The 18,798-nt window shown below is 41.3% G+C and overlaps 2 protein-coding genes and 1 pseudogene across 2 annotated transcripts in view; 1 reads left to right on the top strand and 2 right to left on the bottom strand.

The window, feature by feature from the left end:
* Dnah6 (dynein axonemal heavy chain 6) overlaps window positions 1-18,798 on the bottom strand; it is a 397,099-nt gene that overhangs the window by 367,301 nt on the left and 11,000 nt on the right. The gene's annotated exons all lie outside the window — the stretch shown is intronic.
* Window positions 12,102-12,384, bottom strand: LOC105944156 (annotated as a pseudogene).
* LOC123461669 (cyclin-dependent kinase 2-associated protein 1) lies at window positions 15,271-16,258 on the top strand. The gene has a single exon (XM_045153327.1). It carries the CDS (start codon window positions 15,277-15,279, stop codon window positions 15,592-15,594), a length of 318 nt encoding a protein of 105 aa, XP_045009262.1. The 5' UTR covers window positions 15,271-15,276; the 3' UTR covers window positions 15,595-16,258.

Raw genomic sequence — 18,798 nt, forward strand, 5'->3', positions numbered from 1 at the left:
GTGGTGAAGATGTGGTATATTGACATGATGGAATTACACTCAGCAGTAAGGAAAAATGGTATAATGAAATTTGTAGAAAAATGGATGAACTTGGAGCTGATCATACTAAGCAAACTCACACAACCACAGAAAGGTGCATGTTCTCTCTTATTTGTGGTTCCTAAACTGGAATAGCTTGAGTGGTAGGCATAGCTGTCAGGCAACTTGAGGAACAGAGAATAGGGATAGAAGGGCTTGCGAGGAGGGGAATGGAAGGGTTAGGGGAGATACCCACTAAACTAAATCCAAAATGAACTGATACTGTCAGGCACTGCCAGGCACAGGCTAGAATCTTTAGGAGAGGGGCCTGAGCTGCCAGGCATGGCTAACGATCCCCCCACTCCTGCTACTATAGGCCATTCCCTCTCCAAACCCAGCACACCTGAACTTTGCCCATATCTCTGTGACCTTCAGCCAGTTGCCTAGGAAACACCTTATCAGCCAGCACCTTCACAGCCCATCCCAGAGACCCTAGTTCACCTGACACTGCCCTTGCCATTGCCTACGTGCTGGAATGAATGTCCCCATATGCTAATTAGGCAACAGCAATGAGCTTTATACATCCAATCCCCTTAGGACCCTCCACCGCCCTGAGATGCTTAGAAACCCATTTCCCTGACAATAAACCGAGAGAGCTATTCACCAAAACTATCTCCCAAAAAGTCTACTTTCGCACGCTCACCTCCACGGTAGCCTGGGACACATTGGGGCACCACAGCATCCCCAAGGACTCAGGAATGCACATGGTACCATAGAACCCTTCTTTTTGGAGATTAGACTAAAAGATATGCCCCTCAAAAAAGTATGGGAAAGGACTTGTGGTTAAGATGGCAGCTTAGGAACCACACCAAAGCAGCCAAAGGGAAAAAAAGCCAAAGAATACTCAGCAAAATACACACTTTTACTAAAAAATGAGTTGTATAAGAAATTAAAATGGCAGCAGAGAAGTAGGAGAGATTCAGGGCATCCAGAGCCCACACAGGCAGGCCTAAGCAGCCCCGGCAGTGGCGGTTTCAGCTTTGGCTCCCACAATGGCAGCACTGGCTCTGGCAGCAGCAACAGCAGCAGCAGCTCTGGCAGCAGCAGATCCAGCAGCAGCAGCAGCTGCTCCAACTCAGCAGCAGCGGTGGATCCAGCAGCAGCAGCGGTGGCAGCTATAGCAGTGGCAGCTCCAGCAGCAGCGGTGGCAGCTATAGCAGTGGCAGCTCCAGCAGCAGTGGTGCCAGGTCTGTGGGTCCACAGCTTCCAGGCTCAGCTTGCCCCACAGGAAAAGCCAGTGCCCAGCTCCAGAAAACAGGACAGCGGTCCAGCGATCCAGCCAGCCTGCTTGAAACCACAGGGAACCAAAGGAGGATGCAAAACTGAGATGAAAATCATCCAAAAAGGTAACTGGGATTGCACCAGGGAAGGGTCTCACTTGGTCACAAGCTGACTTGGAAACCTCTACAGAAAATACTTGTAAGAATCCTCCATGCTGAAGAGAAGGAAAAGCATTGAAATTCCACCTCACTCCTATCAGATTGGCTACCATCATGAAAACAAATGACCATAAATGCTGGCGAGGATGTGGAAAAAGAGGAATCTTTCTATACTGTTGGTGGGAATGCAATGGGGCCCAGCCATTGTGGAAATCAGTGTGAAGCTTCCTAAAACAGCTAAAAATTGATCTACCATATGACCTACCTATAGCACTCCTAGGCATATATCCTAAGGACCGATCACATTTCCTTAGAAGTACATGCTCTACCATGTTTATTGCTGCTCAATTCACAATGGCTGGGAAATGGAACCCGCCTAGATGTCCCTCAAATGATGAATGGATAATGAAGCTATGGCACATTTATACAATGGAGTTCTACTCAGCATTAAACAAAAATGAAGTTATGAAATTTTCAGGAAAATGGATGGATCTGGAAAGGATTATACTAAGTGAGGTAACCCAGGCCCAGAAAGCCAAGCGTCACATATTCTGTCTCATAAGTGGATCCTAGCTACAGATGACTGGGCTTCTGTGTGAGAAGGAAAAAACTCAGTAGCAGAAGCCAGTAACCTAGAAAAGAGATAGAAAGGGAAGAGAAAGGAAGGGAGAGGAGTACTTAATAGGATGGTATTGTATATATGTAAGTAGAAAATAGATTAATGGGGGTGAAAAGGCCCCAAATGAGGTCTGGGGAAGAGATTGAGTAAAGGAAAGGTGGAGGGACTGCTAATCAAAATCTAAGAAGATAAATAAAACATATGTAATCCTACTTTTTTGGACAATGGAACATTCAGGAGCTGTAGATTGTTGCTAGAAAATTTTTAGTGTCAGGGATGGGATATCTTCCAGTGAGTTGTTGGCCAGGGAGATCCCTGATGCCCCCAAAACATTATAGGCCATTGCCAAGGCCCTTGGTTTCCCACCAGGAATGGATGGTAAGAGCCTATTGCTGAAGACTCCAAATACTTAAGCTGCAAGGCCACTGAGAAATCTTGCTGGAACTGAGCTGATAACCTCCTCCATATAGACCAGCTGACAGAAAGCTGGAGGAAGCCATTCTGCATGCAGTTCAGTGGGAGAAAGAGAAATCACCAGTGAAGATACTCATCAGTGGACACTGCAAACCTTATAATTGGCCAGCCAGGCCAATGAGCCAACAGGTGCAATAGTGGCACGTCTGTTGTGGGGGAAACCAGCTGCCCTCTAACTGGATTGGAGTCTAGCTCCATGGGAAGGGAATACATCCAGGATCCTGAAAACTTAGAACAGGGGTAGTTATAAGCCCTAGAGATGTAATATCTGCTGTTGTCTGGCCAACTGTGTATACTATGCTTTTTAAACTGCCCAGTAAGCACTTCTGGTAATGTTCACATACTTATATTAATGCTACTCTCACTTTTGGTTGAGAATCTTCTCTTTTCAGATGGCATTGACCTTGGGACAACTCAGAAGGTATCATGGTGATGGAAAGAAATGACCGCAGTGCTCAGTACTGCAATATCTTTATCACACCTTCCAAGGCTCAGGGTCTAATGTGGAAGAGGTGGTGGAAAGAATGTAAGGGCCAAAGGAAGGGCAGGACTCCATACAACATGTTCCCTCTAGACACAAAATGGCCTGGATATCCATGGCCTCACAGTGTCTGACACTACCTGCATAAGACCATCATAAGAGAAGGAATAGGGCTGGAGAGATGGCTTAGTGGTTGAGGCATTTGACTGCAAAGTTAAAGGATCCCGGTTCAATTCTCCAGGACCCACGTAAGCCAGATGCACATGGTGGCACATGCATCTGGAGTTTGTTTGCAGTGGCTGGAGGCCCTGGTGTGCCCATTCAATCCCTCTATCTTCCTCTGCCTGTTTCTCTCTATTAAATAAATAAAATGAAGAACTTTATAAACAAGGCCAGAAGTGGTGGTGTATGCCTTTAATCCCAGCACTCCAGAGGCAGAGGTAGGAGGCTCTCCATGAGTTCAAGGCCACCTTGAAAACACATAGTGAATTCCAGGTGAGCCTGGGCTAGAGCAAGACCCTACCTCAAAAAAACAACAACAAAAAACAAAGAGGAGGAATAGATCAAGACATCAAAAGTAAATGAGAGACTGATTGAGATGGGGAGGGGGTATGATGGAGAGTGGAGTTTCAAAGGGGTAAGTGGGGGGAGGCAGTGTATCACCATGGGGTATTTTTTATAATCATGGAAGTTGTTAATAAAAAAATTTAAAGTATGGGAGTATCTTCTAGGGAAAATGGTCTTGGAGAGGTGGGATAAAGCCTAATCCTAAAATAAGTGGCTCTGGCTTGTAACTCAAAGTACCAGAAATTGGCTACAACCCACACTGAGCTGTTGATCAGAGAGACCTAGGAGGTCCCCAAAACAAGACAAGCTTCTAGTAAAGCACTTGATTACCCACCTGAGGTAAAAGGCAAGACCCTATTGGGGAACATACAACATGCTGCTGACAGAGAACATTGAGAGATCTGGCTCAAATATGAAAGGAAGCCAGTTCCCACATAATTAGCCCATATAGTGCTCGAGAGTCATACATGAATATCTGGATAAAAATGACCAACAATGCTGTGATCAAGCAAGAGACACTGCTATACCAAAGCAACCAGCCTAACAAGATGTACACACCTATGCAATAATGGCACCTAGCCTAGGTGGGTAACCAGTGGCTTGGTGATTGGCAAAGAGATCTGCTCAGTGGAAACAATCCCATAGCTGGAACTGGGAACCAAGTCAGAATCTTATGGAGACCAAGATTATGGACTCCAACAACAAGCTCCCACTAGTTTTGGCCAAAATGAGAGGGGAGGGTACAGTTTGGGTGACTAGAACCCTGAAAGTAAAAAAAGGCAAGAAAGTCTGCACTTGCTAGAAATCAATGATGATCTGACTTCTTATCTCTTGCCTAGTTCCTGAGACCTGTTCCTCCACAAACAACCAGGACCCCACCTGGGAGGGAGGCCTTTCATAGGATTTAAACATTGTGTTTGATCAAATGCAGCCCCTGGAACTTGGTGTCAGGGCTAACCTCTTCCTGAGATAGCCTCTAGCCCTAACCAACCAGCTGTCCCTCTGGTTCACCTGAGCCAGAAGACAGCTCACTACTATAAGGTTATAAATACTATTGCAAGGAGAGGGCAGGCTTCCAGCTGTGGGTGAGTTTTTCCCTTGGCTGGGCCTGGGTTGGCTCAGTCCAGGCTCAGCCAGGAGGGGCCCCTAGCCCTTATTCTCCACAAGGGATTTTTTTATCCCCTCTATCTTCCCAACTGGCAGGAGCTCCTTGAACTTTCTTTTCTGTCTTTTATTTCCATGGTTTTCCCAGGCCCTCCACGTGGGATATCTAGCAATGTGAGTGCCTTTCCTTAGCTCTGTACTTCCATCAATAAATGTAATAATTTATAATTATCTATCTTAGCCTTTCCAAATTCAATTCTTTGATAAAAATTAGAAATGAATCTATATTTTGGAGTTCAAGGACTTTCCTGGACCCCTAACACTCCAAAACAAAAAGAGAGGCTATACCCATCAAAATCTCTAAACTAACAATGCTTATCCCCTTTAACCTATGCTGATCTCACTCTTCTCTGGAGAATCTGTTTTCCTTTTTCAGAAGGCAGTGAGAACTGAAGAGAACCAAAATCCATCAACAAAACAAGCAAAAAGATAGCTGACTTCTTGGTAGCAGATGAACCACCCCTTGCACAGCAGCCAGAGGAATTGGTAAGATGAGCAAGAATACTACTTCTGTGGTGACCCTGACACCCTGTGTTATGGTGATGGAGACAGACACTGAGGATACTCAACATGCACCAAAGCAGAAATCCAGAAGCTCCTAAGAGCACAACAGTACAGGAGACTTAAAACACACCATGCATAGAGAATAAAATAACATATAGCCATCTGTTCAGTTCCATTTTAAAATAAATGCTAACAATTTGACATACAAATTTCAAAAAAAAAAAAAAAAACACCATGGCTCAGGGAATTTTTTGGAAGAGGGGGTGGAAAGATTGTAAGAGCCACAGAGTGGAAGAGAATATTTAGAGGCATTGCCCCCACACACACAATGACTGACTTCTGCTCTCACAATTTATAACCCATAACTCTATGGTGAATACCAGAAATCCCATTGAAGAGGCCCCTCAGTGGAAGGGGGGCAGGGAGGAGGGAAATGATGTGTGTCCATACAAAGTTTCTACTTAATAAAAATAAATAAAAATTGGGAATAGTTTAACTTGAAAAATAGAAAAAGACTGATTTGTCTTAGCAGTGTTTCCATAGCTGAGACAATTCTGTCCCCCAGGGAATATTTGGCAATGTATGGAGACATTTTTTATTGCTATAACTGGGGGATACTCCTGACAACTGATGAGTGGGGTACAGGTTAGATATACTTTTAAGCATAGGATAACACAGAGAGAAACCTCGACAACAGATAACTACCTAGCTCAAAATGTCAAGAGTGCCAGTGTCCACAAATATTGAAGATACTTAGGTCCCCTTACTATGTGTTGCAGTCCAGTTCACATTGCTGTTAGAAATCACCCAACCAAGAGAAGCTTCTGGGAAAAAAGAGATTTATTTTGGCTTACAGGCTCAAGGGGAAGCTCCACGATGGCAGGGGAAAACTATGGCATGAGCAGAGGGTGGATATCACCCCCTGGCCAACAGAAGGTGGACCACAGTAACAGGAGGGTGTGCCAAACACTGACATGGGGAAACCGCCCCCAACAATACACTCCCTCCAGGAGGCATTAATTCCCAAATCTCCATCAGCTGGGAACCTAGCATTCAGAACACCTAAGTTTATGGGGGACACCTGAATCAAACCACCACACTATGGATGGCCCATTTATTGCAATGAAATGCCCTTCTATGGTAGCTTGAATGGATGGTCCCCAATAAATTCAGAATTTTGTTACAGTTTGTAATTTAGATCTGCAGCCACCTGACTGGAAGAGTTGTCACTGTGTGGATCTTAAGAGTCCAGCCCTAAGGTGTGGTGGTAGATTTAGAATTCCAGTCTAAAGATATGCAAAGTGTCTGAGTTCTGCCTGGGGTTTCTGAAGTGTGAGGTGTGGTATGGTTTTTGAGTTTTGTCTTGTGGCTTTTCTTTCTCACACTCTGCTTGTACCTGTGAAAGTGGGCCAGCTTCTTCTGCCATTATGGAACTTCCCTTCCATCTTCAATAAATCCATTCCTCTGTAACTGTGTCTGGTTTGGAAGTTCATCCCAGCAACTTGAGGCTATCTGCTACATTTTCTTTATATGACTTGCCTTCATAAAGATATTCCCCTTTCAATCTAGTTGGAAGGAGGAAGGAGTTCAGTGGAAAGGGGATAGTAGGGGAAGAGAGACAAAAGAAAGTAATGGATTAAAATATATTATGTATATGTATGAAAATTGTCAATAACAAAGTTTTTAAGAGCTAGAGAGATTGCTCAGTGGTTAAAAACACTTGCTTGAAGAGCCTGACAGTCTGGATTTGATATTTCAGTACCCATGTAAAAGCGAGATGCACAAAGTAGCACATGTGCCTGAAGTTTGTTTGAAGTGGCAGGAGACCCTGGCATGCCCATTCATTCTCTCTCCTTCTCCTCTCTTTCACTTCTGTTTCTCTCTGATTGCAAATAAATGAATAAAATATCTTTTAAAAGTTAAAAAAAAATACTTCCCAATACATTTTTTAAAAATCTAATAGAAATTAGTTTTTGGTATTGTGTGAGGTAGAACTCAATGGATCCCTTTTAAAAGGAACCAACTCTTACAGTATCATTTGTTGAGTCATCCCTTTCCTGAATCAAATTTATATGCTACTTCTAAAGTTTAAGGCATAGATAGACAGACAGACAGACAGACAGACAGACAGACAGATAGATAGATGGATAGATAGATAGATATAGATATAAGGTTCAGGAGTGACAAAGACCATGGAGATGACTCTGAGGCAAAATCAGATTTATTCAGGGAAAAACACGAGCTGCCAGGACTGACTCTCAAGAGCACAGCAGTCTGCTTTGAGATTACGGATAGTGCCCTATATAGAGTTCTTCAGTTGGGGGAAGGTGAGGAAAGGAAGAATTTCTTTGTTCTTTACATTAGCCATAGGATGTGAGACTAGAAGTGACTAGGTGAGAGATAAGGAGGCAGTAAACCTAGACCTGGGGCACTGTTAGGCAGGGAAGGGATAATGACTGGGCAGTTCCTTGAGGAATGTGGATGATCCACTTCCTTATGCCTCTGTCACCATTCTGCTGTCTTTGGTGACTCCATTTCGAGAAGCACATCTTCACCTAACCACACACACACACATACACACACACACACACACACACACACACACACACACACACACATTTTGTGGGGGCAGGGATTCTAGGTAGAGTATCACTCTAGCCCAGGCTGACCTGGAATTCACTATGTAGTCTCAGGGTGGCTTAGAACTCATGGTGATCCTCATACCTCTGCCTCCAAAGTGCTGGGATTAAAGCATGCGCCACTATGCCTGGCAAAGGCTTATATTTTTAAATATATTTTATTTATTAATTAAAGACAGAGAGGCAGATATAGAAAGAGAATGCATGGGTGTGCAGGGTCTCCAGACACTGCAAACAAACTCCAGATGCATGTGCAACCTGTGCATCTGGGTTATGTGGATACTGAGGACTAGACCCTGTGTCCCTGGTTGTTGTAGTCAGGTTTGCATTGCTGCCAGAAAACACTTGACCAAGAGCAACTTGTGGGGGGAAAGAGGTTTATTTTGGCTTACAGACTTGAGGGGAAGTTCCATGATGGAAAGGAAAATGATGGCATGAGCAGAGTGTGTATACCACCCCCTGGCCAACATAAGGTGGACAACAGCAACAGGAGCATGTGCCAAACACTGGCAAAGGGAAATTAGCTATAAAATCCATAAGCCTGCCCCCAACAATACACTGCCTCCAGGAGGTGTTAATTCCTAAATCTCCATCAGCTGGGGAACCTAGCATTCAGCACACCTAAGTTTATGGGGGACCCCTGAATCAAACCACCACAGTAGGCTTCATAGGCAACCACCCTACCAAGACATCTCACCAGCCCAAGGCTTATATTTTGTCCTGGGTCTTTTTCTTGTCATTTTATGTTATTGTATTGGCTTATTGTTGAATGATTATTTATTGAGGCAGAACCTCTAGTCCAAACTTGTCATACAATGTAATCAAGGATTGCCTTGAACTCCTGATCCCCCTGCCTCCACCTCCCCAGTGCACCACCATACCCGGTCCTGTTGGCTTATGTATAAGTTGATTATTATACTTTGCTTTAATCATAAAAATCAAATATCCTGATGGATAGTTAGGCAAATAACTACTTTTCTATCTCTTGTTAAGACTGTATAATTTTTAGTACTTTGTTCCTTAACATGTATTTCAGTATAACAGTATCAAAAACCAAGTCATAGCCTTTGGAAATGTGATTAAGGTAGGATCCATTTGAGCTGAACATGGTAGCACATGCCTTTAATCTGAGCACTCAGGAAGCAGAGGCAGAATGATCACTGTGAGTTCTGGGGTACCATGAGACTAAAGGGTGAATTCCAGGTCAGACTACCATTTATGGTGTATGATATGTATTGATTTGCATAGGTTGAACTATCCCTGCATCTCTGGTGTAAAGCCTACTTGGTTGAGGTGAATGATCTTTTTAATATATTCTTGTATGCTGTTTGCAAGTATGTTGTTGAGAATTTTGGCATCTATGTTCATGAGGGAGATTGGTCTGTAATTTTCTTTTTTTTGTTCTTTGTCTGGTTTTGTTATTAGGGTAATACTGGCATCATAGAAGTAGTTTTTGGTAATATTCCTTTTCTATTTTATGGAAAAGTCTGAGAAACAATGGTGACAGTTCTTAGATTAAAGTCTGGTAAAATTCACCAGTGAAACCATCTGGTCCTGGACTTTTTTTAGTTGGGATTTTTTTTTTTTTTATAACTGCTTTGATCTCCATACTTGTTTTAGGTCAATTTAGATGGTTTATCTCATCTTGATTTAGTTTTGTTAGGTCATATAAATCTAGGACATCATCCGTATCTTTCAGATTTTCAAACTTGGTGGAGTATATGTCTTAAAGTATATCCATATGGTTTTTTGAATTTCTTTAGTATCTGTTGCCTTTTCCATCTCTAGTTTTATTCATGTATGTCTCTTCTCTCTTTCTCTTGGTCAAAGTTGCTATGGGTTTATCAATCTTATTTATCCTTTCAAAGAACCAACTCTTTGTTTCACTGATTATTTGTATTGTTTTGTTTTGGGTTCTATTTCATGAATTTCTGCCCTAATCTTTACTTTTTCTTCCTGTCTACTGATTTTTGGTTTGGTTTGGTCTTCTTTTTCCAAGGTTTTAAGGTGCAGCATTAAGTTGTTTACTTGTGATCTCTCAGATTTCTTAATATATGCACGTAAAGCTATAAATTTCCCTCTTAGGACTGCCTTTGTTGTGCCCCAAAGGTTTTGGTATGTTAGCATTATCATTTGATCCTATAAATTTTTTTAATTTTCTTTTTATTTTCTTCAATGACCCATTCATCATTCGGTAGTGTATTGTTTAGTTTCCATGATTTTGTATACACCCTATAGTTTCTCTTGTTGTTGATTTGCAGTTTAATCCCATTATGATCAGATAGAGTACAATGACTTGTTTCAGTTTTCCTGTATTTGTTAAGATCTGCTTTGTGTCCTAATACATGGTCAATTTTAGAGAATGTTCCATGTGCTGCTAAGAAGAATGTGTATTCTGCAGCATTTGGATGGAATGTCCTTTAGATATCTGTTAGATCCATTCATCTATGACATCATCTAATCTAGATATTCATTTATTTATTTATTTATTTATTTATTTATTTATTTATTTATTTATTCATTATTGCAGGGATGACCTGTCAATTGATGAGAGTGGGGTACTGAAGTCACCAACTGCAATTGTGCTTGGTGTTATCTGCGACGTTAAGTCTAATAGTGTTTATTTGATGAAACTGGGAGTATACATATTAAGTGCATATGTGTTTAGGACTGTAATATCTTCCTATTGTAGTGTTGCTTTAATCAATATAAAGTATCCTTCTTTATCTTTCTTCACTAATGTTGCTTTGAAGGCTATCCTGTCAGATATTAGGACAGCAACACCTGCTTGTTTACTAGGCCCATTTGCTTGAAATACCTTCTGTTTGTTGCCTCCAAGAGACTCAGCTCTCCATAAAAGATAGATAGTATGTTTCTTGGAGGCAACAAACAGAAGGATACTGCTTTTTAATACAGTCTACAAGCCTGTCTTTTGGATAGGGCACTGAAGCCATTAATATTAACAATTATTATGGAAAGGAGGTATGTATTTATTCTTGCCATTCTTCTTATTTTATAGTGCTTTCTGTTTTTCCTTTATTTTATTGTACTAACTAATATTTGATTATGGTCTATTTTTTTTCTTGTATCCTCATGTGTGTGTTTTCCTTCCTCTTAAGTATGAAGGATCCCTTCAAGTACTTTCTGTAGATATTGCTTAGTGGTCATAGATTCCTTTAGCCTGTTTTTTTTTTTTTTTAATGTGGAATATCTTTATTTCTCCATCAATTTGGATGGATAGTATTGCTGAATAAAGTAATTTTTGTTGACAGTTATTATCTTTCAGAACTTGGAATCTTCCAAAACTCTTCTGGATTTTTTGTTGTTGTTGTTGTCGTCGTTTTTGTTTTTTGAGGTAGGGTGTCACTGTAGCCCAGACTGACCTGGAATTCACTCTGTAGTCTCAGGGTGGCCTCAAACTCACGATGATCCTCCTACCTCTGTCTTCCAAGTGCTGGGATTAAAGGCATGCACCACCATGCCTGGCTCTTCTGGCTTTTAAAATATGTGTTGAGTAATCTGCTGTGATACTGATGGGCTTGTCTTTATAAATGACTTGCTGTTTTTCTCTAGTTGCTTTCAATTTCTTTGGTTCATGTGTTTACTAGTTTAATATAATCTGGTGAAGAGAGATTCTTTCCATGTTTTGTCTGTTTGGTGTTATAAAAGCTTCCTGTATCTCTATTGGCATCCCTTTTCAATTTGGGGAGAAGTTTTCTCCTATCATTTTGTTGAAAACACCTATTATGCCTTTGGAGTAAAATTCTCCTTTTACTATACCTGAGTTCTTATGTTTGATCTTTTCATAGTGTCCTTAATGTCTTGAAATTCCCATTCATATTTTCCTAATAGCTTGTATTTCTCTTTGTTGGACTGTATTAGATCTGCCACCTGGTCTTTTAGCTTAGATATTCTTTTCCCTCTTTCATCCATTCTATTGGAGAGACTTTCTACAGAGCTTTTAATTTGTTTTTCATTTCTAATATTTCTGATTGATTTTTCTTCAGTATTTCTATTTCCTTACTCATGTCGTCTATTAACCTCCTTATGCCATTAAGTTGGTTTCCTGTGTTCTCCTTTAGGAGTTGTTTTCTTCTTTTATTCCTTTGATTTCTTTGAAAATATAATCATTCTTTTTGTATATACAACATAACTTATTTATTTATCTTTTGAGGAAATTTGATGTTATCACTGCATTATAGCTGAGCCATTAACCTAGTAGCTTTGTCAACATGATTTTTATGATTCTCCAAAAGAATCAGTTTTTCTGCAAAGGTTCAAGAGAAAGGCCTTTTGAGAAGTTCCTTCTGAAGGTCTATAAAAGCTCTATTTATTCTGTTAATCTTCTCATTATTCACAATGTTTATCTTCTTCAGATTAGTAGCAACTGGTTTTACTTTGTTTTTAGCCTTGAACTCTTTTGACTGGCTATGTGAAATGCATTTCTGGACTTTTATCTCTTAATTTGTTCTTGGTCATTGTTGTCTCACCAGACCTCTGGTACTACAAGGAATGCTCAAGATGCAGAGGATGCCATCCACACACACAGGGCACCATAATTATCTTTTGAAATCTTTGTCTGGCATTTCATTGAAATCAGTCTCACTGGGGATCATTATGATGGATATATCATTTTTGGTGGAATTATATTGTCTTGATTTTTTATGTTTCTTATATTAACATAGATATTTTTGCATTTTGGGGTAGTTTGATGGTTGGGATTTCTAATTAACTGTAGTACTCTTAGACATGTAAATCTGACATATATATCCAAAGTAGGAGCTCAAGTTGCCAGGTATGGCTCTTATATTAGTCCCAGAGTAAGAAGCAGAGGTGACTCCAGGTGTTGGGTTTGCCTGCTATGCAAGCATTCTAGTAGGCTGGGTGGAGCAAAATACAGGCAAATTCTAAAATTCAATTGAACAATATACACATTCAATCAAAACCAGCTCAAAGTGCTTATGTAAAAGTGGGTATTAGAACAGACAATCTAACAAAGTCAAAGTCCCTAAAGGCATGTGTTGCCCAACACTCTTAATCCTACCAGCTGGGAGGCTGAGAGTTTTAGTCTGTAATGCGTTCCAGGTCAGCCTGGGGCCAAGTAAGATCCTGCCTCCAAGAATGACAGAAGAAGACAAAGGCACCATACATCAGGTAGCAACAAAAACTACCCCAAAATACAGCTTAAGAATGGCAAAGCCAACCTAATCAAATCTAACACATAACCTGCCCTGATATAGAAGGTGCAATTAGCACTTCTAATGCAAGCCTATATACCACTGTGAGCTCAGCTAGGCTAGCTGGATCGGTGAGTCTGCTGCTCTAACCAACTGTGCTAGGTGCTTTGTGGCTTATCTCCCTTCCCCAGGTCTCCAGTGGTTGCCAGCACTGGTGATTGAGGGAGAGGAGGCTGTGTAAAGATGCTTGAAGTTGTACCAGGTCTGTATATGGTCTTCTTCCCCAGGAGGCACTCAGCTGGTCCCTGCTGTCTTCTCCTTCATGGTTTTAACTTTGAAAGGAGGCTGATGTGATCGGATAATCTCCTACCTGAGTTCTGCTCCTGTGGCTCAGGCCAGGCAGGACATAGCTCTTTCCAGAGACCCAGACCAGGACCCGTGCCACAGCCTGAGGTGACTCTGATTGCTTCTGTGGTTTCTAGAAGCTCTAGGTCTCTCTTGCTTTTCTTCTGTAGTTAATAATTCCTTATATACCTTCACTTTTTTATAGAAGAATGTATTCTGATATTTTTCTGCTTATATCTCCCCCTAGACTGCTTTAGTGTAGCTACTATGCCACTATCTTAACCAGAAGTCTCTGAAATCTTAATTTTTACTTGAAATATTTGTTGATATATTTTCATATAGAAATTTCATAAAAGTTTCATGAATTGAAGGCTTCTAAACATGGGTAAGCACACATTAATGTGGTTAAGTACTAAGATTTTCACTGTGGAGGGGGGAAATACAAAGATGAAAAGGAGGAAAGGAAAACTTGTAGGAGATGGTAAGATAGCAAAGTGGAAAAGAAGAGTTCAGGTTCACCCAGTACCCATACAAAAGCCCAGTGGAAGTGGCAGCCCATCTGTGATATCAGTTATCAGGAGGCAGAGACAGGAGATCCCTGGAGCAAGCTGACTAGCCCTTGATTTAAGTGAGAGCCTTGTCTTAGTAAATACAGAGCGTTCAAGGAAAATACCAACTTGACCTCAGCCTCTGGCCTTCACATAGATGTGCACACACTTGTATATGCACCCACAACATGCACATACACACAAACTACACCACAATGAAATGTCAATATGAATTCAAGATTTTTAAAAATACAAGCACAAATGTACACATGGGCACATGTCCTAGCTCTGTATATTACATAACGTGTACACATGGTAGCCACTGTTTGGGTCTCAATATCATTTCTTTCTTAAGAAAGTAAAAATCTTTCCAGAAAGCAAGGAAGTCCTTAAAAACTATTGGTGATACATCAACAAGGATATAGGAGGGCTACAGAGATGACCTAGTGGTGTTAGGATTAAATTCACATAAATCTTACTAGTAGTCATCTCTAAGGATGGAGACAAGGCACTGGGAGTAGAATGAAATAAAAAGGGTATCTGAAATATATAACATTACATTCCTTTGAAAATAGTTCTTATATCAAATTGGGCAAAATTCAACATATTAACTTTTATTATATTTCTATGAAAAACTTTATGTATTTGAACTTTTCATAATAAAATAGGAATAAAAGTGAATGCATTTGTCTATTTATCTGCATATGTGAGTGTGTACATGTATGGATGAGCCAGAGCCTCCTGCTGCTGTAAATGAACACCCATCTAGCTTTATATGGGTGGTTGGGGAACTGAACTCCTGACCTGCAGGTTTTGAAAGCAAGTCACTTTACCCAATGAGCCATCTTATGAGCCCTCAAGATGAATTTGGTATAATATAAATATTTTTCCAAATTAATAGGAAATATCAGGCCATTATTAAAGTCAATAACAGAATGATTTCCACTGTGACCTTTATTATTCAATGCTTAGGTTTTATTTGGTGCATTGCTATAGAATGCTGTACTTGGGGATAACACAACCATTGCCCTCTTGTGCTGTCAACTGCTGTGACCAAAGGAGGCATCCACAAGATTTGGCCCATTAACTTTCCATCATTGGGTGGGGAAAGCCTCACAAGGAACCATTCCACCCCAGAGACTTATAGAGAGAACCATTAAGGCAAACCAGATTGGATTCTAAAGAACCCAAATAAAGCCAGATGTACAGAGTGGCACATACATCTGGAGTTCGTTTGCAGCAGCTAGAGGTCCTAGCACACCCATGCTCATTCATTCTCCTTGCAAATAAGTAAATCGCACATGCCCGCCGCCGCCCTCAACGCCGCAGGAAGTGTTCACTCGCCTTCCACTAGCATGGCGACATCCTCTCAGTACCGTCAGCTGTTGAGTGACTATGGGCCACCATCGTTAGGCTATACCCAGGGAACCGGGAACAGCCAGGTGCCTCAGAGCAAATATGCCGAGCTGCTAGCCATCATTGAAGAACTGGGAAAGGAGATCAGACCCACATATGCAGGGAGCAAGAGTGCCATGGAGCGGCTCAAACGAGGCATCATCCATGCCCGAGGGCTGGTTCGGGAGTGCTTGGCTGAGACAGAACGCAATGCCAGATCCTAGTCTCATTAGATCTGAAGGGCCTGTCTTTCTACAAGATGGGAGGTTACAGTTCATCTCTCCTGTTGAGACAAAACTTTGTTTTCAAAATGGTAACCGTTTAGTTTTTTCTACCATGGTTCACTAAGCTCTATACCTACACCCTCAAAGATTGGGAAAAGATTTTGCAGTAAAATTTGCATTTTAAGTCGTTAGGATGACCCAAGTTTTTTAAAATTTTATTATTTTTAGCATTGAATTAAAGATGCATGTGACATTACTTTACAGCAAACTGTCCTAAAGCCAGTGTCTCCCTTTAACCTTCTTTTGAGCACATTCGCATCACCTGAATTGGTCTGCTCCTTTTCATAAGCTTGTCTGACTCTGAGGACTGGTAGTGCACACTGACAGCGCTTCACTCCTAGCTGGCTCACCTGCCACACCGTAGATCCTGCTCAACAGAGCTTTGCTTAAGCATTTGCATGACTGAGTGCTTTGAAGTCCATCTTAAAGATGCACAAGTTATAAATACGAAGAAAGAGCAATCTACCAAACCTAACATGCACCCTGAACATTTTCATACTAAGAGTGTAGATTTCAGTTCTATGTTTATTGTAAGTTGATCAAAACATCTGGAAGAAAAGTGACTAAAATTGTTTGCATCTTTGTATGTATTTATTACTTGATGTAATAAAGCTTATAAAAAAAAAATAGAGACTTCTGTTAAGATGGCGGTGTAGGTACCACGCCAAAGCAGCCTGGGGGGAGAAAGACCAAAAAACCTCAGCAAAATACACACTTTTACTAAAAAGTGAGGTGTATATGAAACTGAAGTGGCAGCGGAGAAGAGAGATCCAGAGCATCCAGAGCCCGCACAGGCCGGCAAAAGCAGCCCCCGGCAGCTCCACCAACTGCTGCGGCGGCGGGGCGCACCAGAAAGCCGCCATACTCGGCTCCAGCCACAGGAAAAGCCAGGTACAGGAGCTTCCCCTCACACTGCACTCTCCGCAACTCAGGAAACGTAAGGGGAGAGCGGCAGCGAGCAGCGGAGGAAGAGACCGCGAGGTAGAAGAACATGTGGAGCAGTGAGAGAACCAGAGCAGCTGCGGCTCCCTCCCCTCCCCCACCACCTGACCCAGCTCCAGCGAACAGAGCAGTGTCCTGGGACCTGGCCACGTCAACTTGAGCCGACAGTGGGACCCAAGCAGGAGTAGAGTTCGGCAGCAACATCGGCAGCTCCGGAACTGGTACCAGAGGCCCCAGCAACAGCAGACCCAGGAGCCGCAACAACAGCAGACCCAGAAGCAGCAGCAGTTCCAGCAGCGAGGGTGCTGATCTGCAGGGCCACAGTTGCCAGGCTTGGTTTGCCCAGCAGGAAAAGCCAGTGCCCAACTCCAGAAATCAGAACAGCAGCCCGACGACCCAGGCAGCAACTTGAATGAGACCGAAATCATCCAAGGTAACTGGGTTTGCACCAGGGAAGGGTCTCACTTGGTCACAAGCTGACTGGGATCCCTCAACAGACCAGAAATCTTAACCTCTGTGTTGATAGAGGATCTGGTTGTTATAATAACTACTCTGGCATACACACTTGGGGCTGTTTTTGACTGAATGGGTACAGTGTTTAGTTAACTTTTAGAATCTGCCAGTGTTTTATTCCACTCAGCCTACTTGAATACTCCCATAGCAGGGAAACTCAACCCCTAGGAGCACCTTTGTAGATACTCTGAGAGTCTTAAGAGCCACACCTAACACCTTAAGCTCCTACCCTGAAAATATATAACATCAAATCAATTGATACAGCTAAGAATACCCAGCTAGCTAGAAAATCCAAGCATTAACTTAATCCAAGACGCAAAAATATATACATTATAACACAAGAAACACTAAAAAGCAAGACGATATAAATCCACCTAAAAATATTAATGCATCAGAAATGACCTCCAGTGAGAACGAGTTAGAGGAAATGCCTGAGAAAGATTTCAAAAGAATGATTGCAAATATGTTCAAAGACGTCAGAGAACAAATCAAAGGAGTCAAAGAGGAACTTAAAGAGGAAATCAAAGGAATCAAAGAAGATACAGGACACCAATTTCATGAAATAAAGAAGGCAATACAAGACATAAATAAGGAAATAGAAATAATAAAGAAAAACCAGTCAGAACTACTAGCAATGAAGAACACAGTTAATGAACTAAAAAACTCTGCAGAAAATCTCACCAGTAGAATGGATGAAGGAGAGGACAGAATATCTAAGCTAGAAGACCAGGTGGCAGATCTAATACAGGCCAACAAAGAGAAAGACAAACTTAGAAAAAATAGAAAAGTATGAGTGGGAATTTCAAGATATTTGGGACACTATGAAAAGATCAAATATTAGAATTCAGGGCATAGTAGAAGGAGAAGAATTTCACTCAAAAGGCATAGTAGGTGTCTTCAACAAAATCATAGAAGAAAATTTCCCCCAAATTGGGAAAGAGGTGCCAATACAGATACAGGAAGCCTTTAGAACCCCAGCCAGACAAAACCTGGAAAGAACCTCTCCTTGCCATATTATAATCAAACTTCCAAACACACACACCAAAGAAAAAATATTGAAAGCAGTTAGAGAGAAAAATCAAGTTACCTATAAAAGTAAGCCCATCAGAATTACAGCAGATTATTCAACACAAACTTTTAAAGCCAGAAGGGCTTGGGGTGATATATTCCAAGTTCTGAAAGATAACAACTGTCAACCAAGGTTACTTTATCCTGCAAAGTTATCCATTCCAATAGACGGAGAAATAAGGACATTCCATGACAAAAGCAGGTTAAAGGAGTATTTGAAGACAAAACCAGCTCTACAGAAAATACTTGATAGAATCCTCCATGTTGAAGAAAAGGAAAAGCACACATATAAGGAACCTCGGAAAAACCAGCAATACTCAAATACTAGTTAACAGAAGAGAGCACAGGTAGAACCAGAACCAACAAAAAAAAAATCTATAGCCTGAAGTGCCTATATTAAGAAATTAGAAAGGTCGCAAGTAAACGACCTAATGCTTCGCCTTAAAGCCTTGGAAAAAGAAGAACAAGGCAAACCAAAGATCAGTAGACGGGATGAAATAATAAAGATTAGGGCAGAAATTAATGAAATAGAAACAAAAAGAACAATCCAAAGAATTAATGAAACAAATAGTTGGTTCTTTGAAAGAATAAACAAGATTGATAAACCCTTAGCAAATCTGA

Source organism: Jaculus jaculus, chromosome 6, assembly GCF_020740685.1.
Source record: "Jaculus jaculus isolate mJacJac1 chromosome 6, mJacJac1.mat.Y.cur, whole genome shotgun sequence".
Taxonomy (NCBI): Eukaryota; Metazoa; Chordata; class Mammalia; order Rodentia; family Dipodidae; genus Jaculus; species Jaculus jaculus.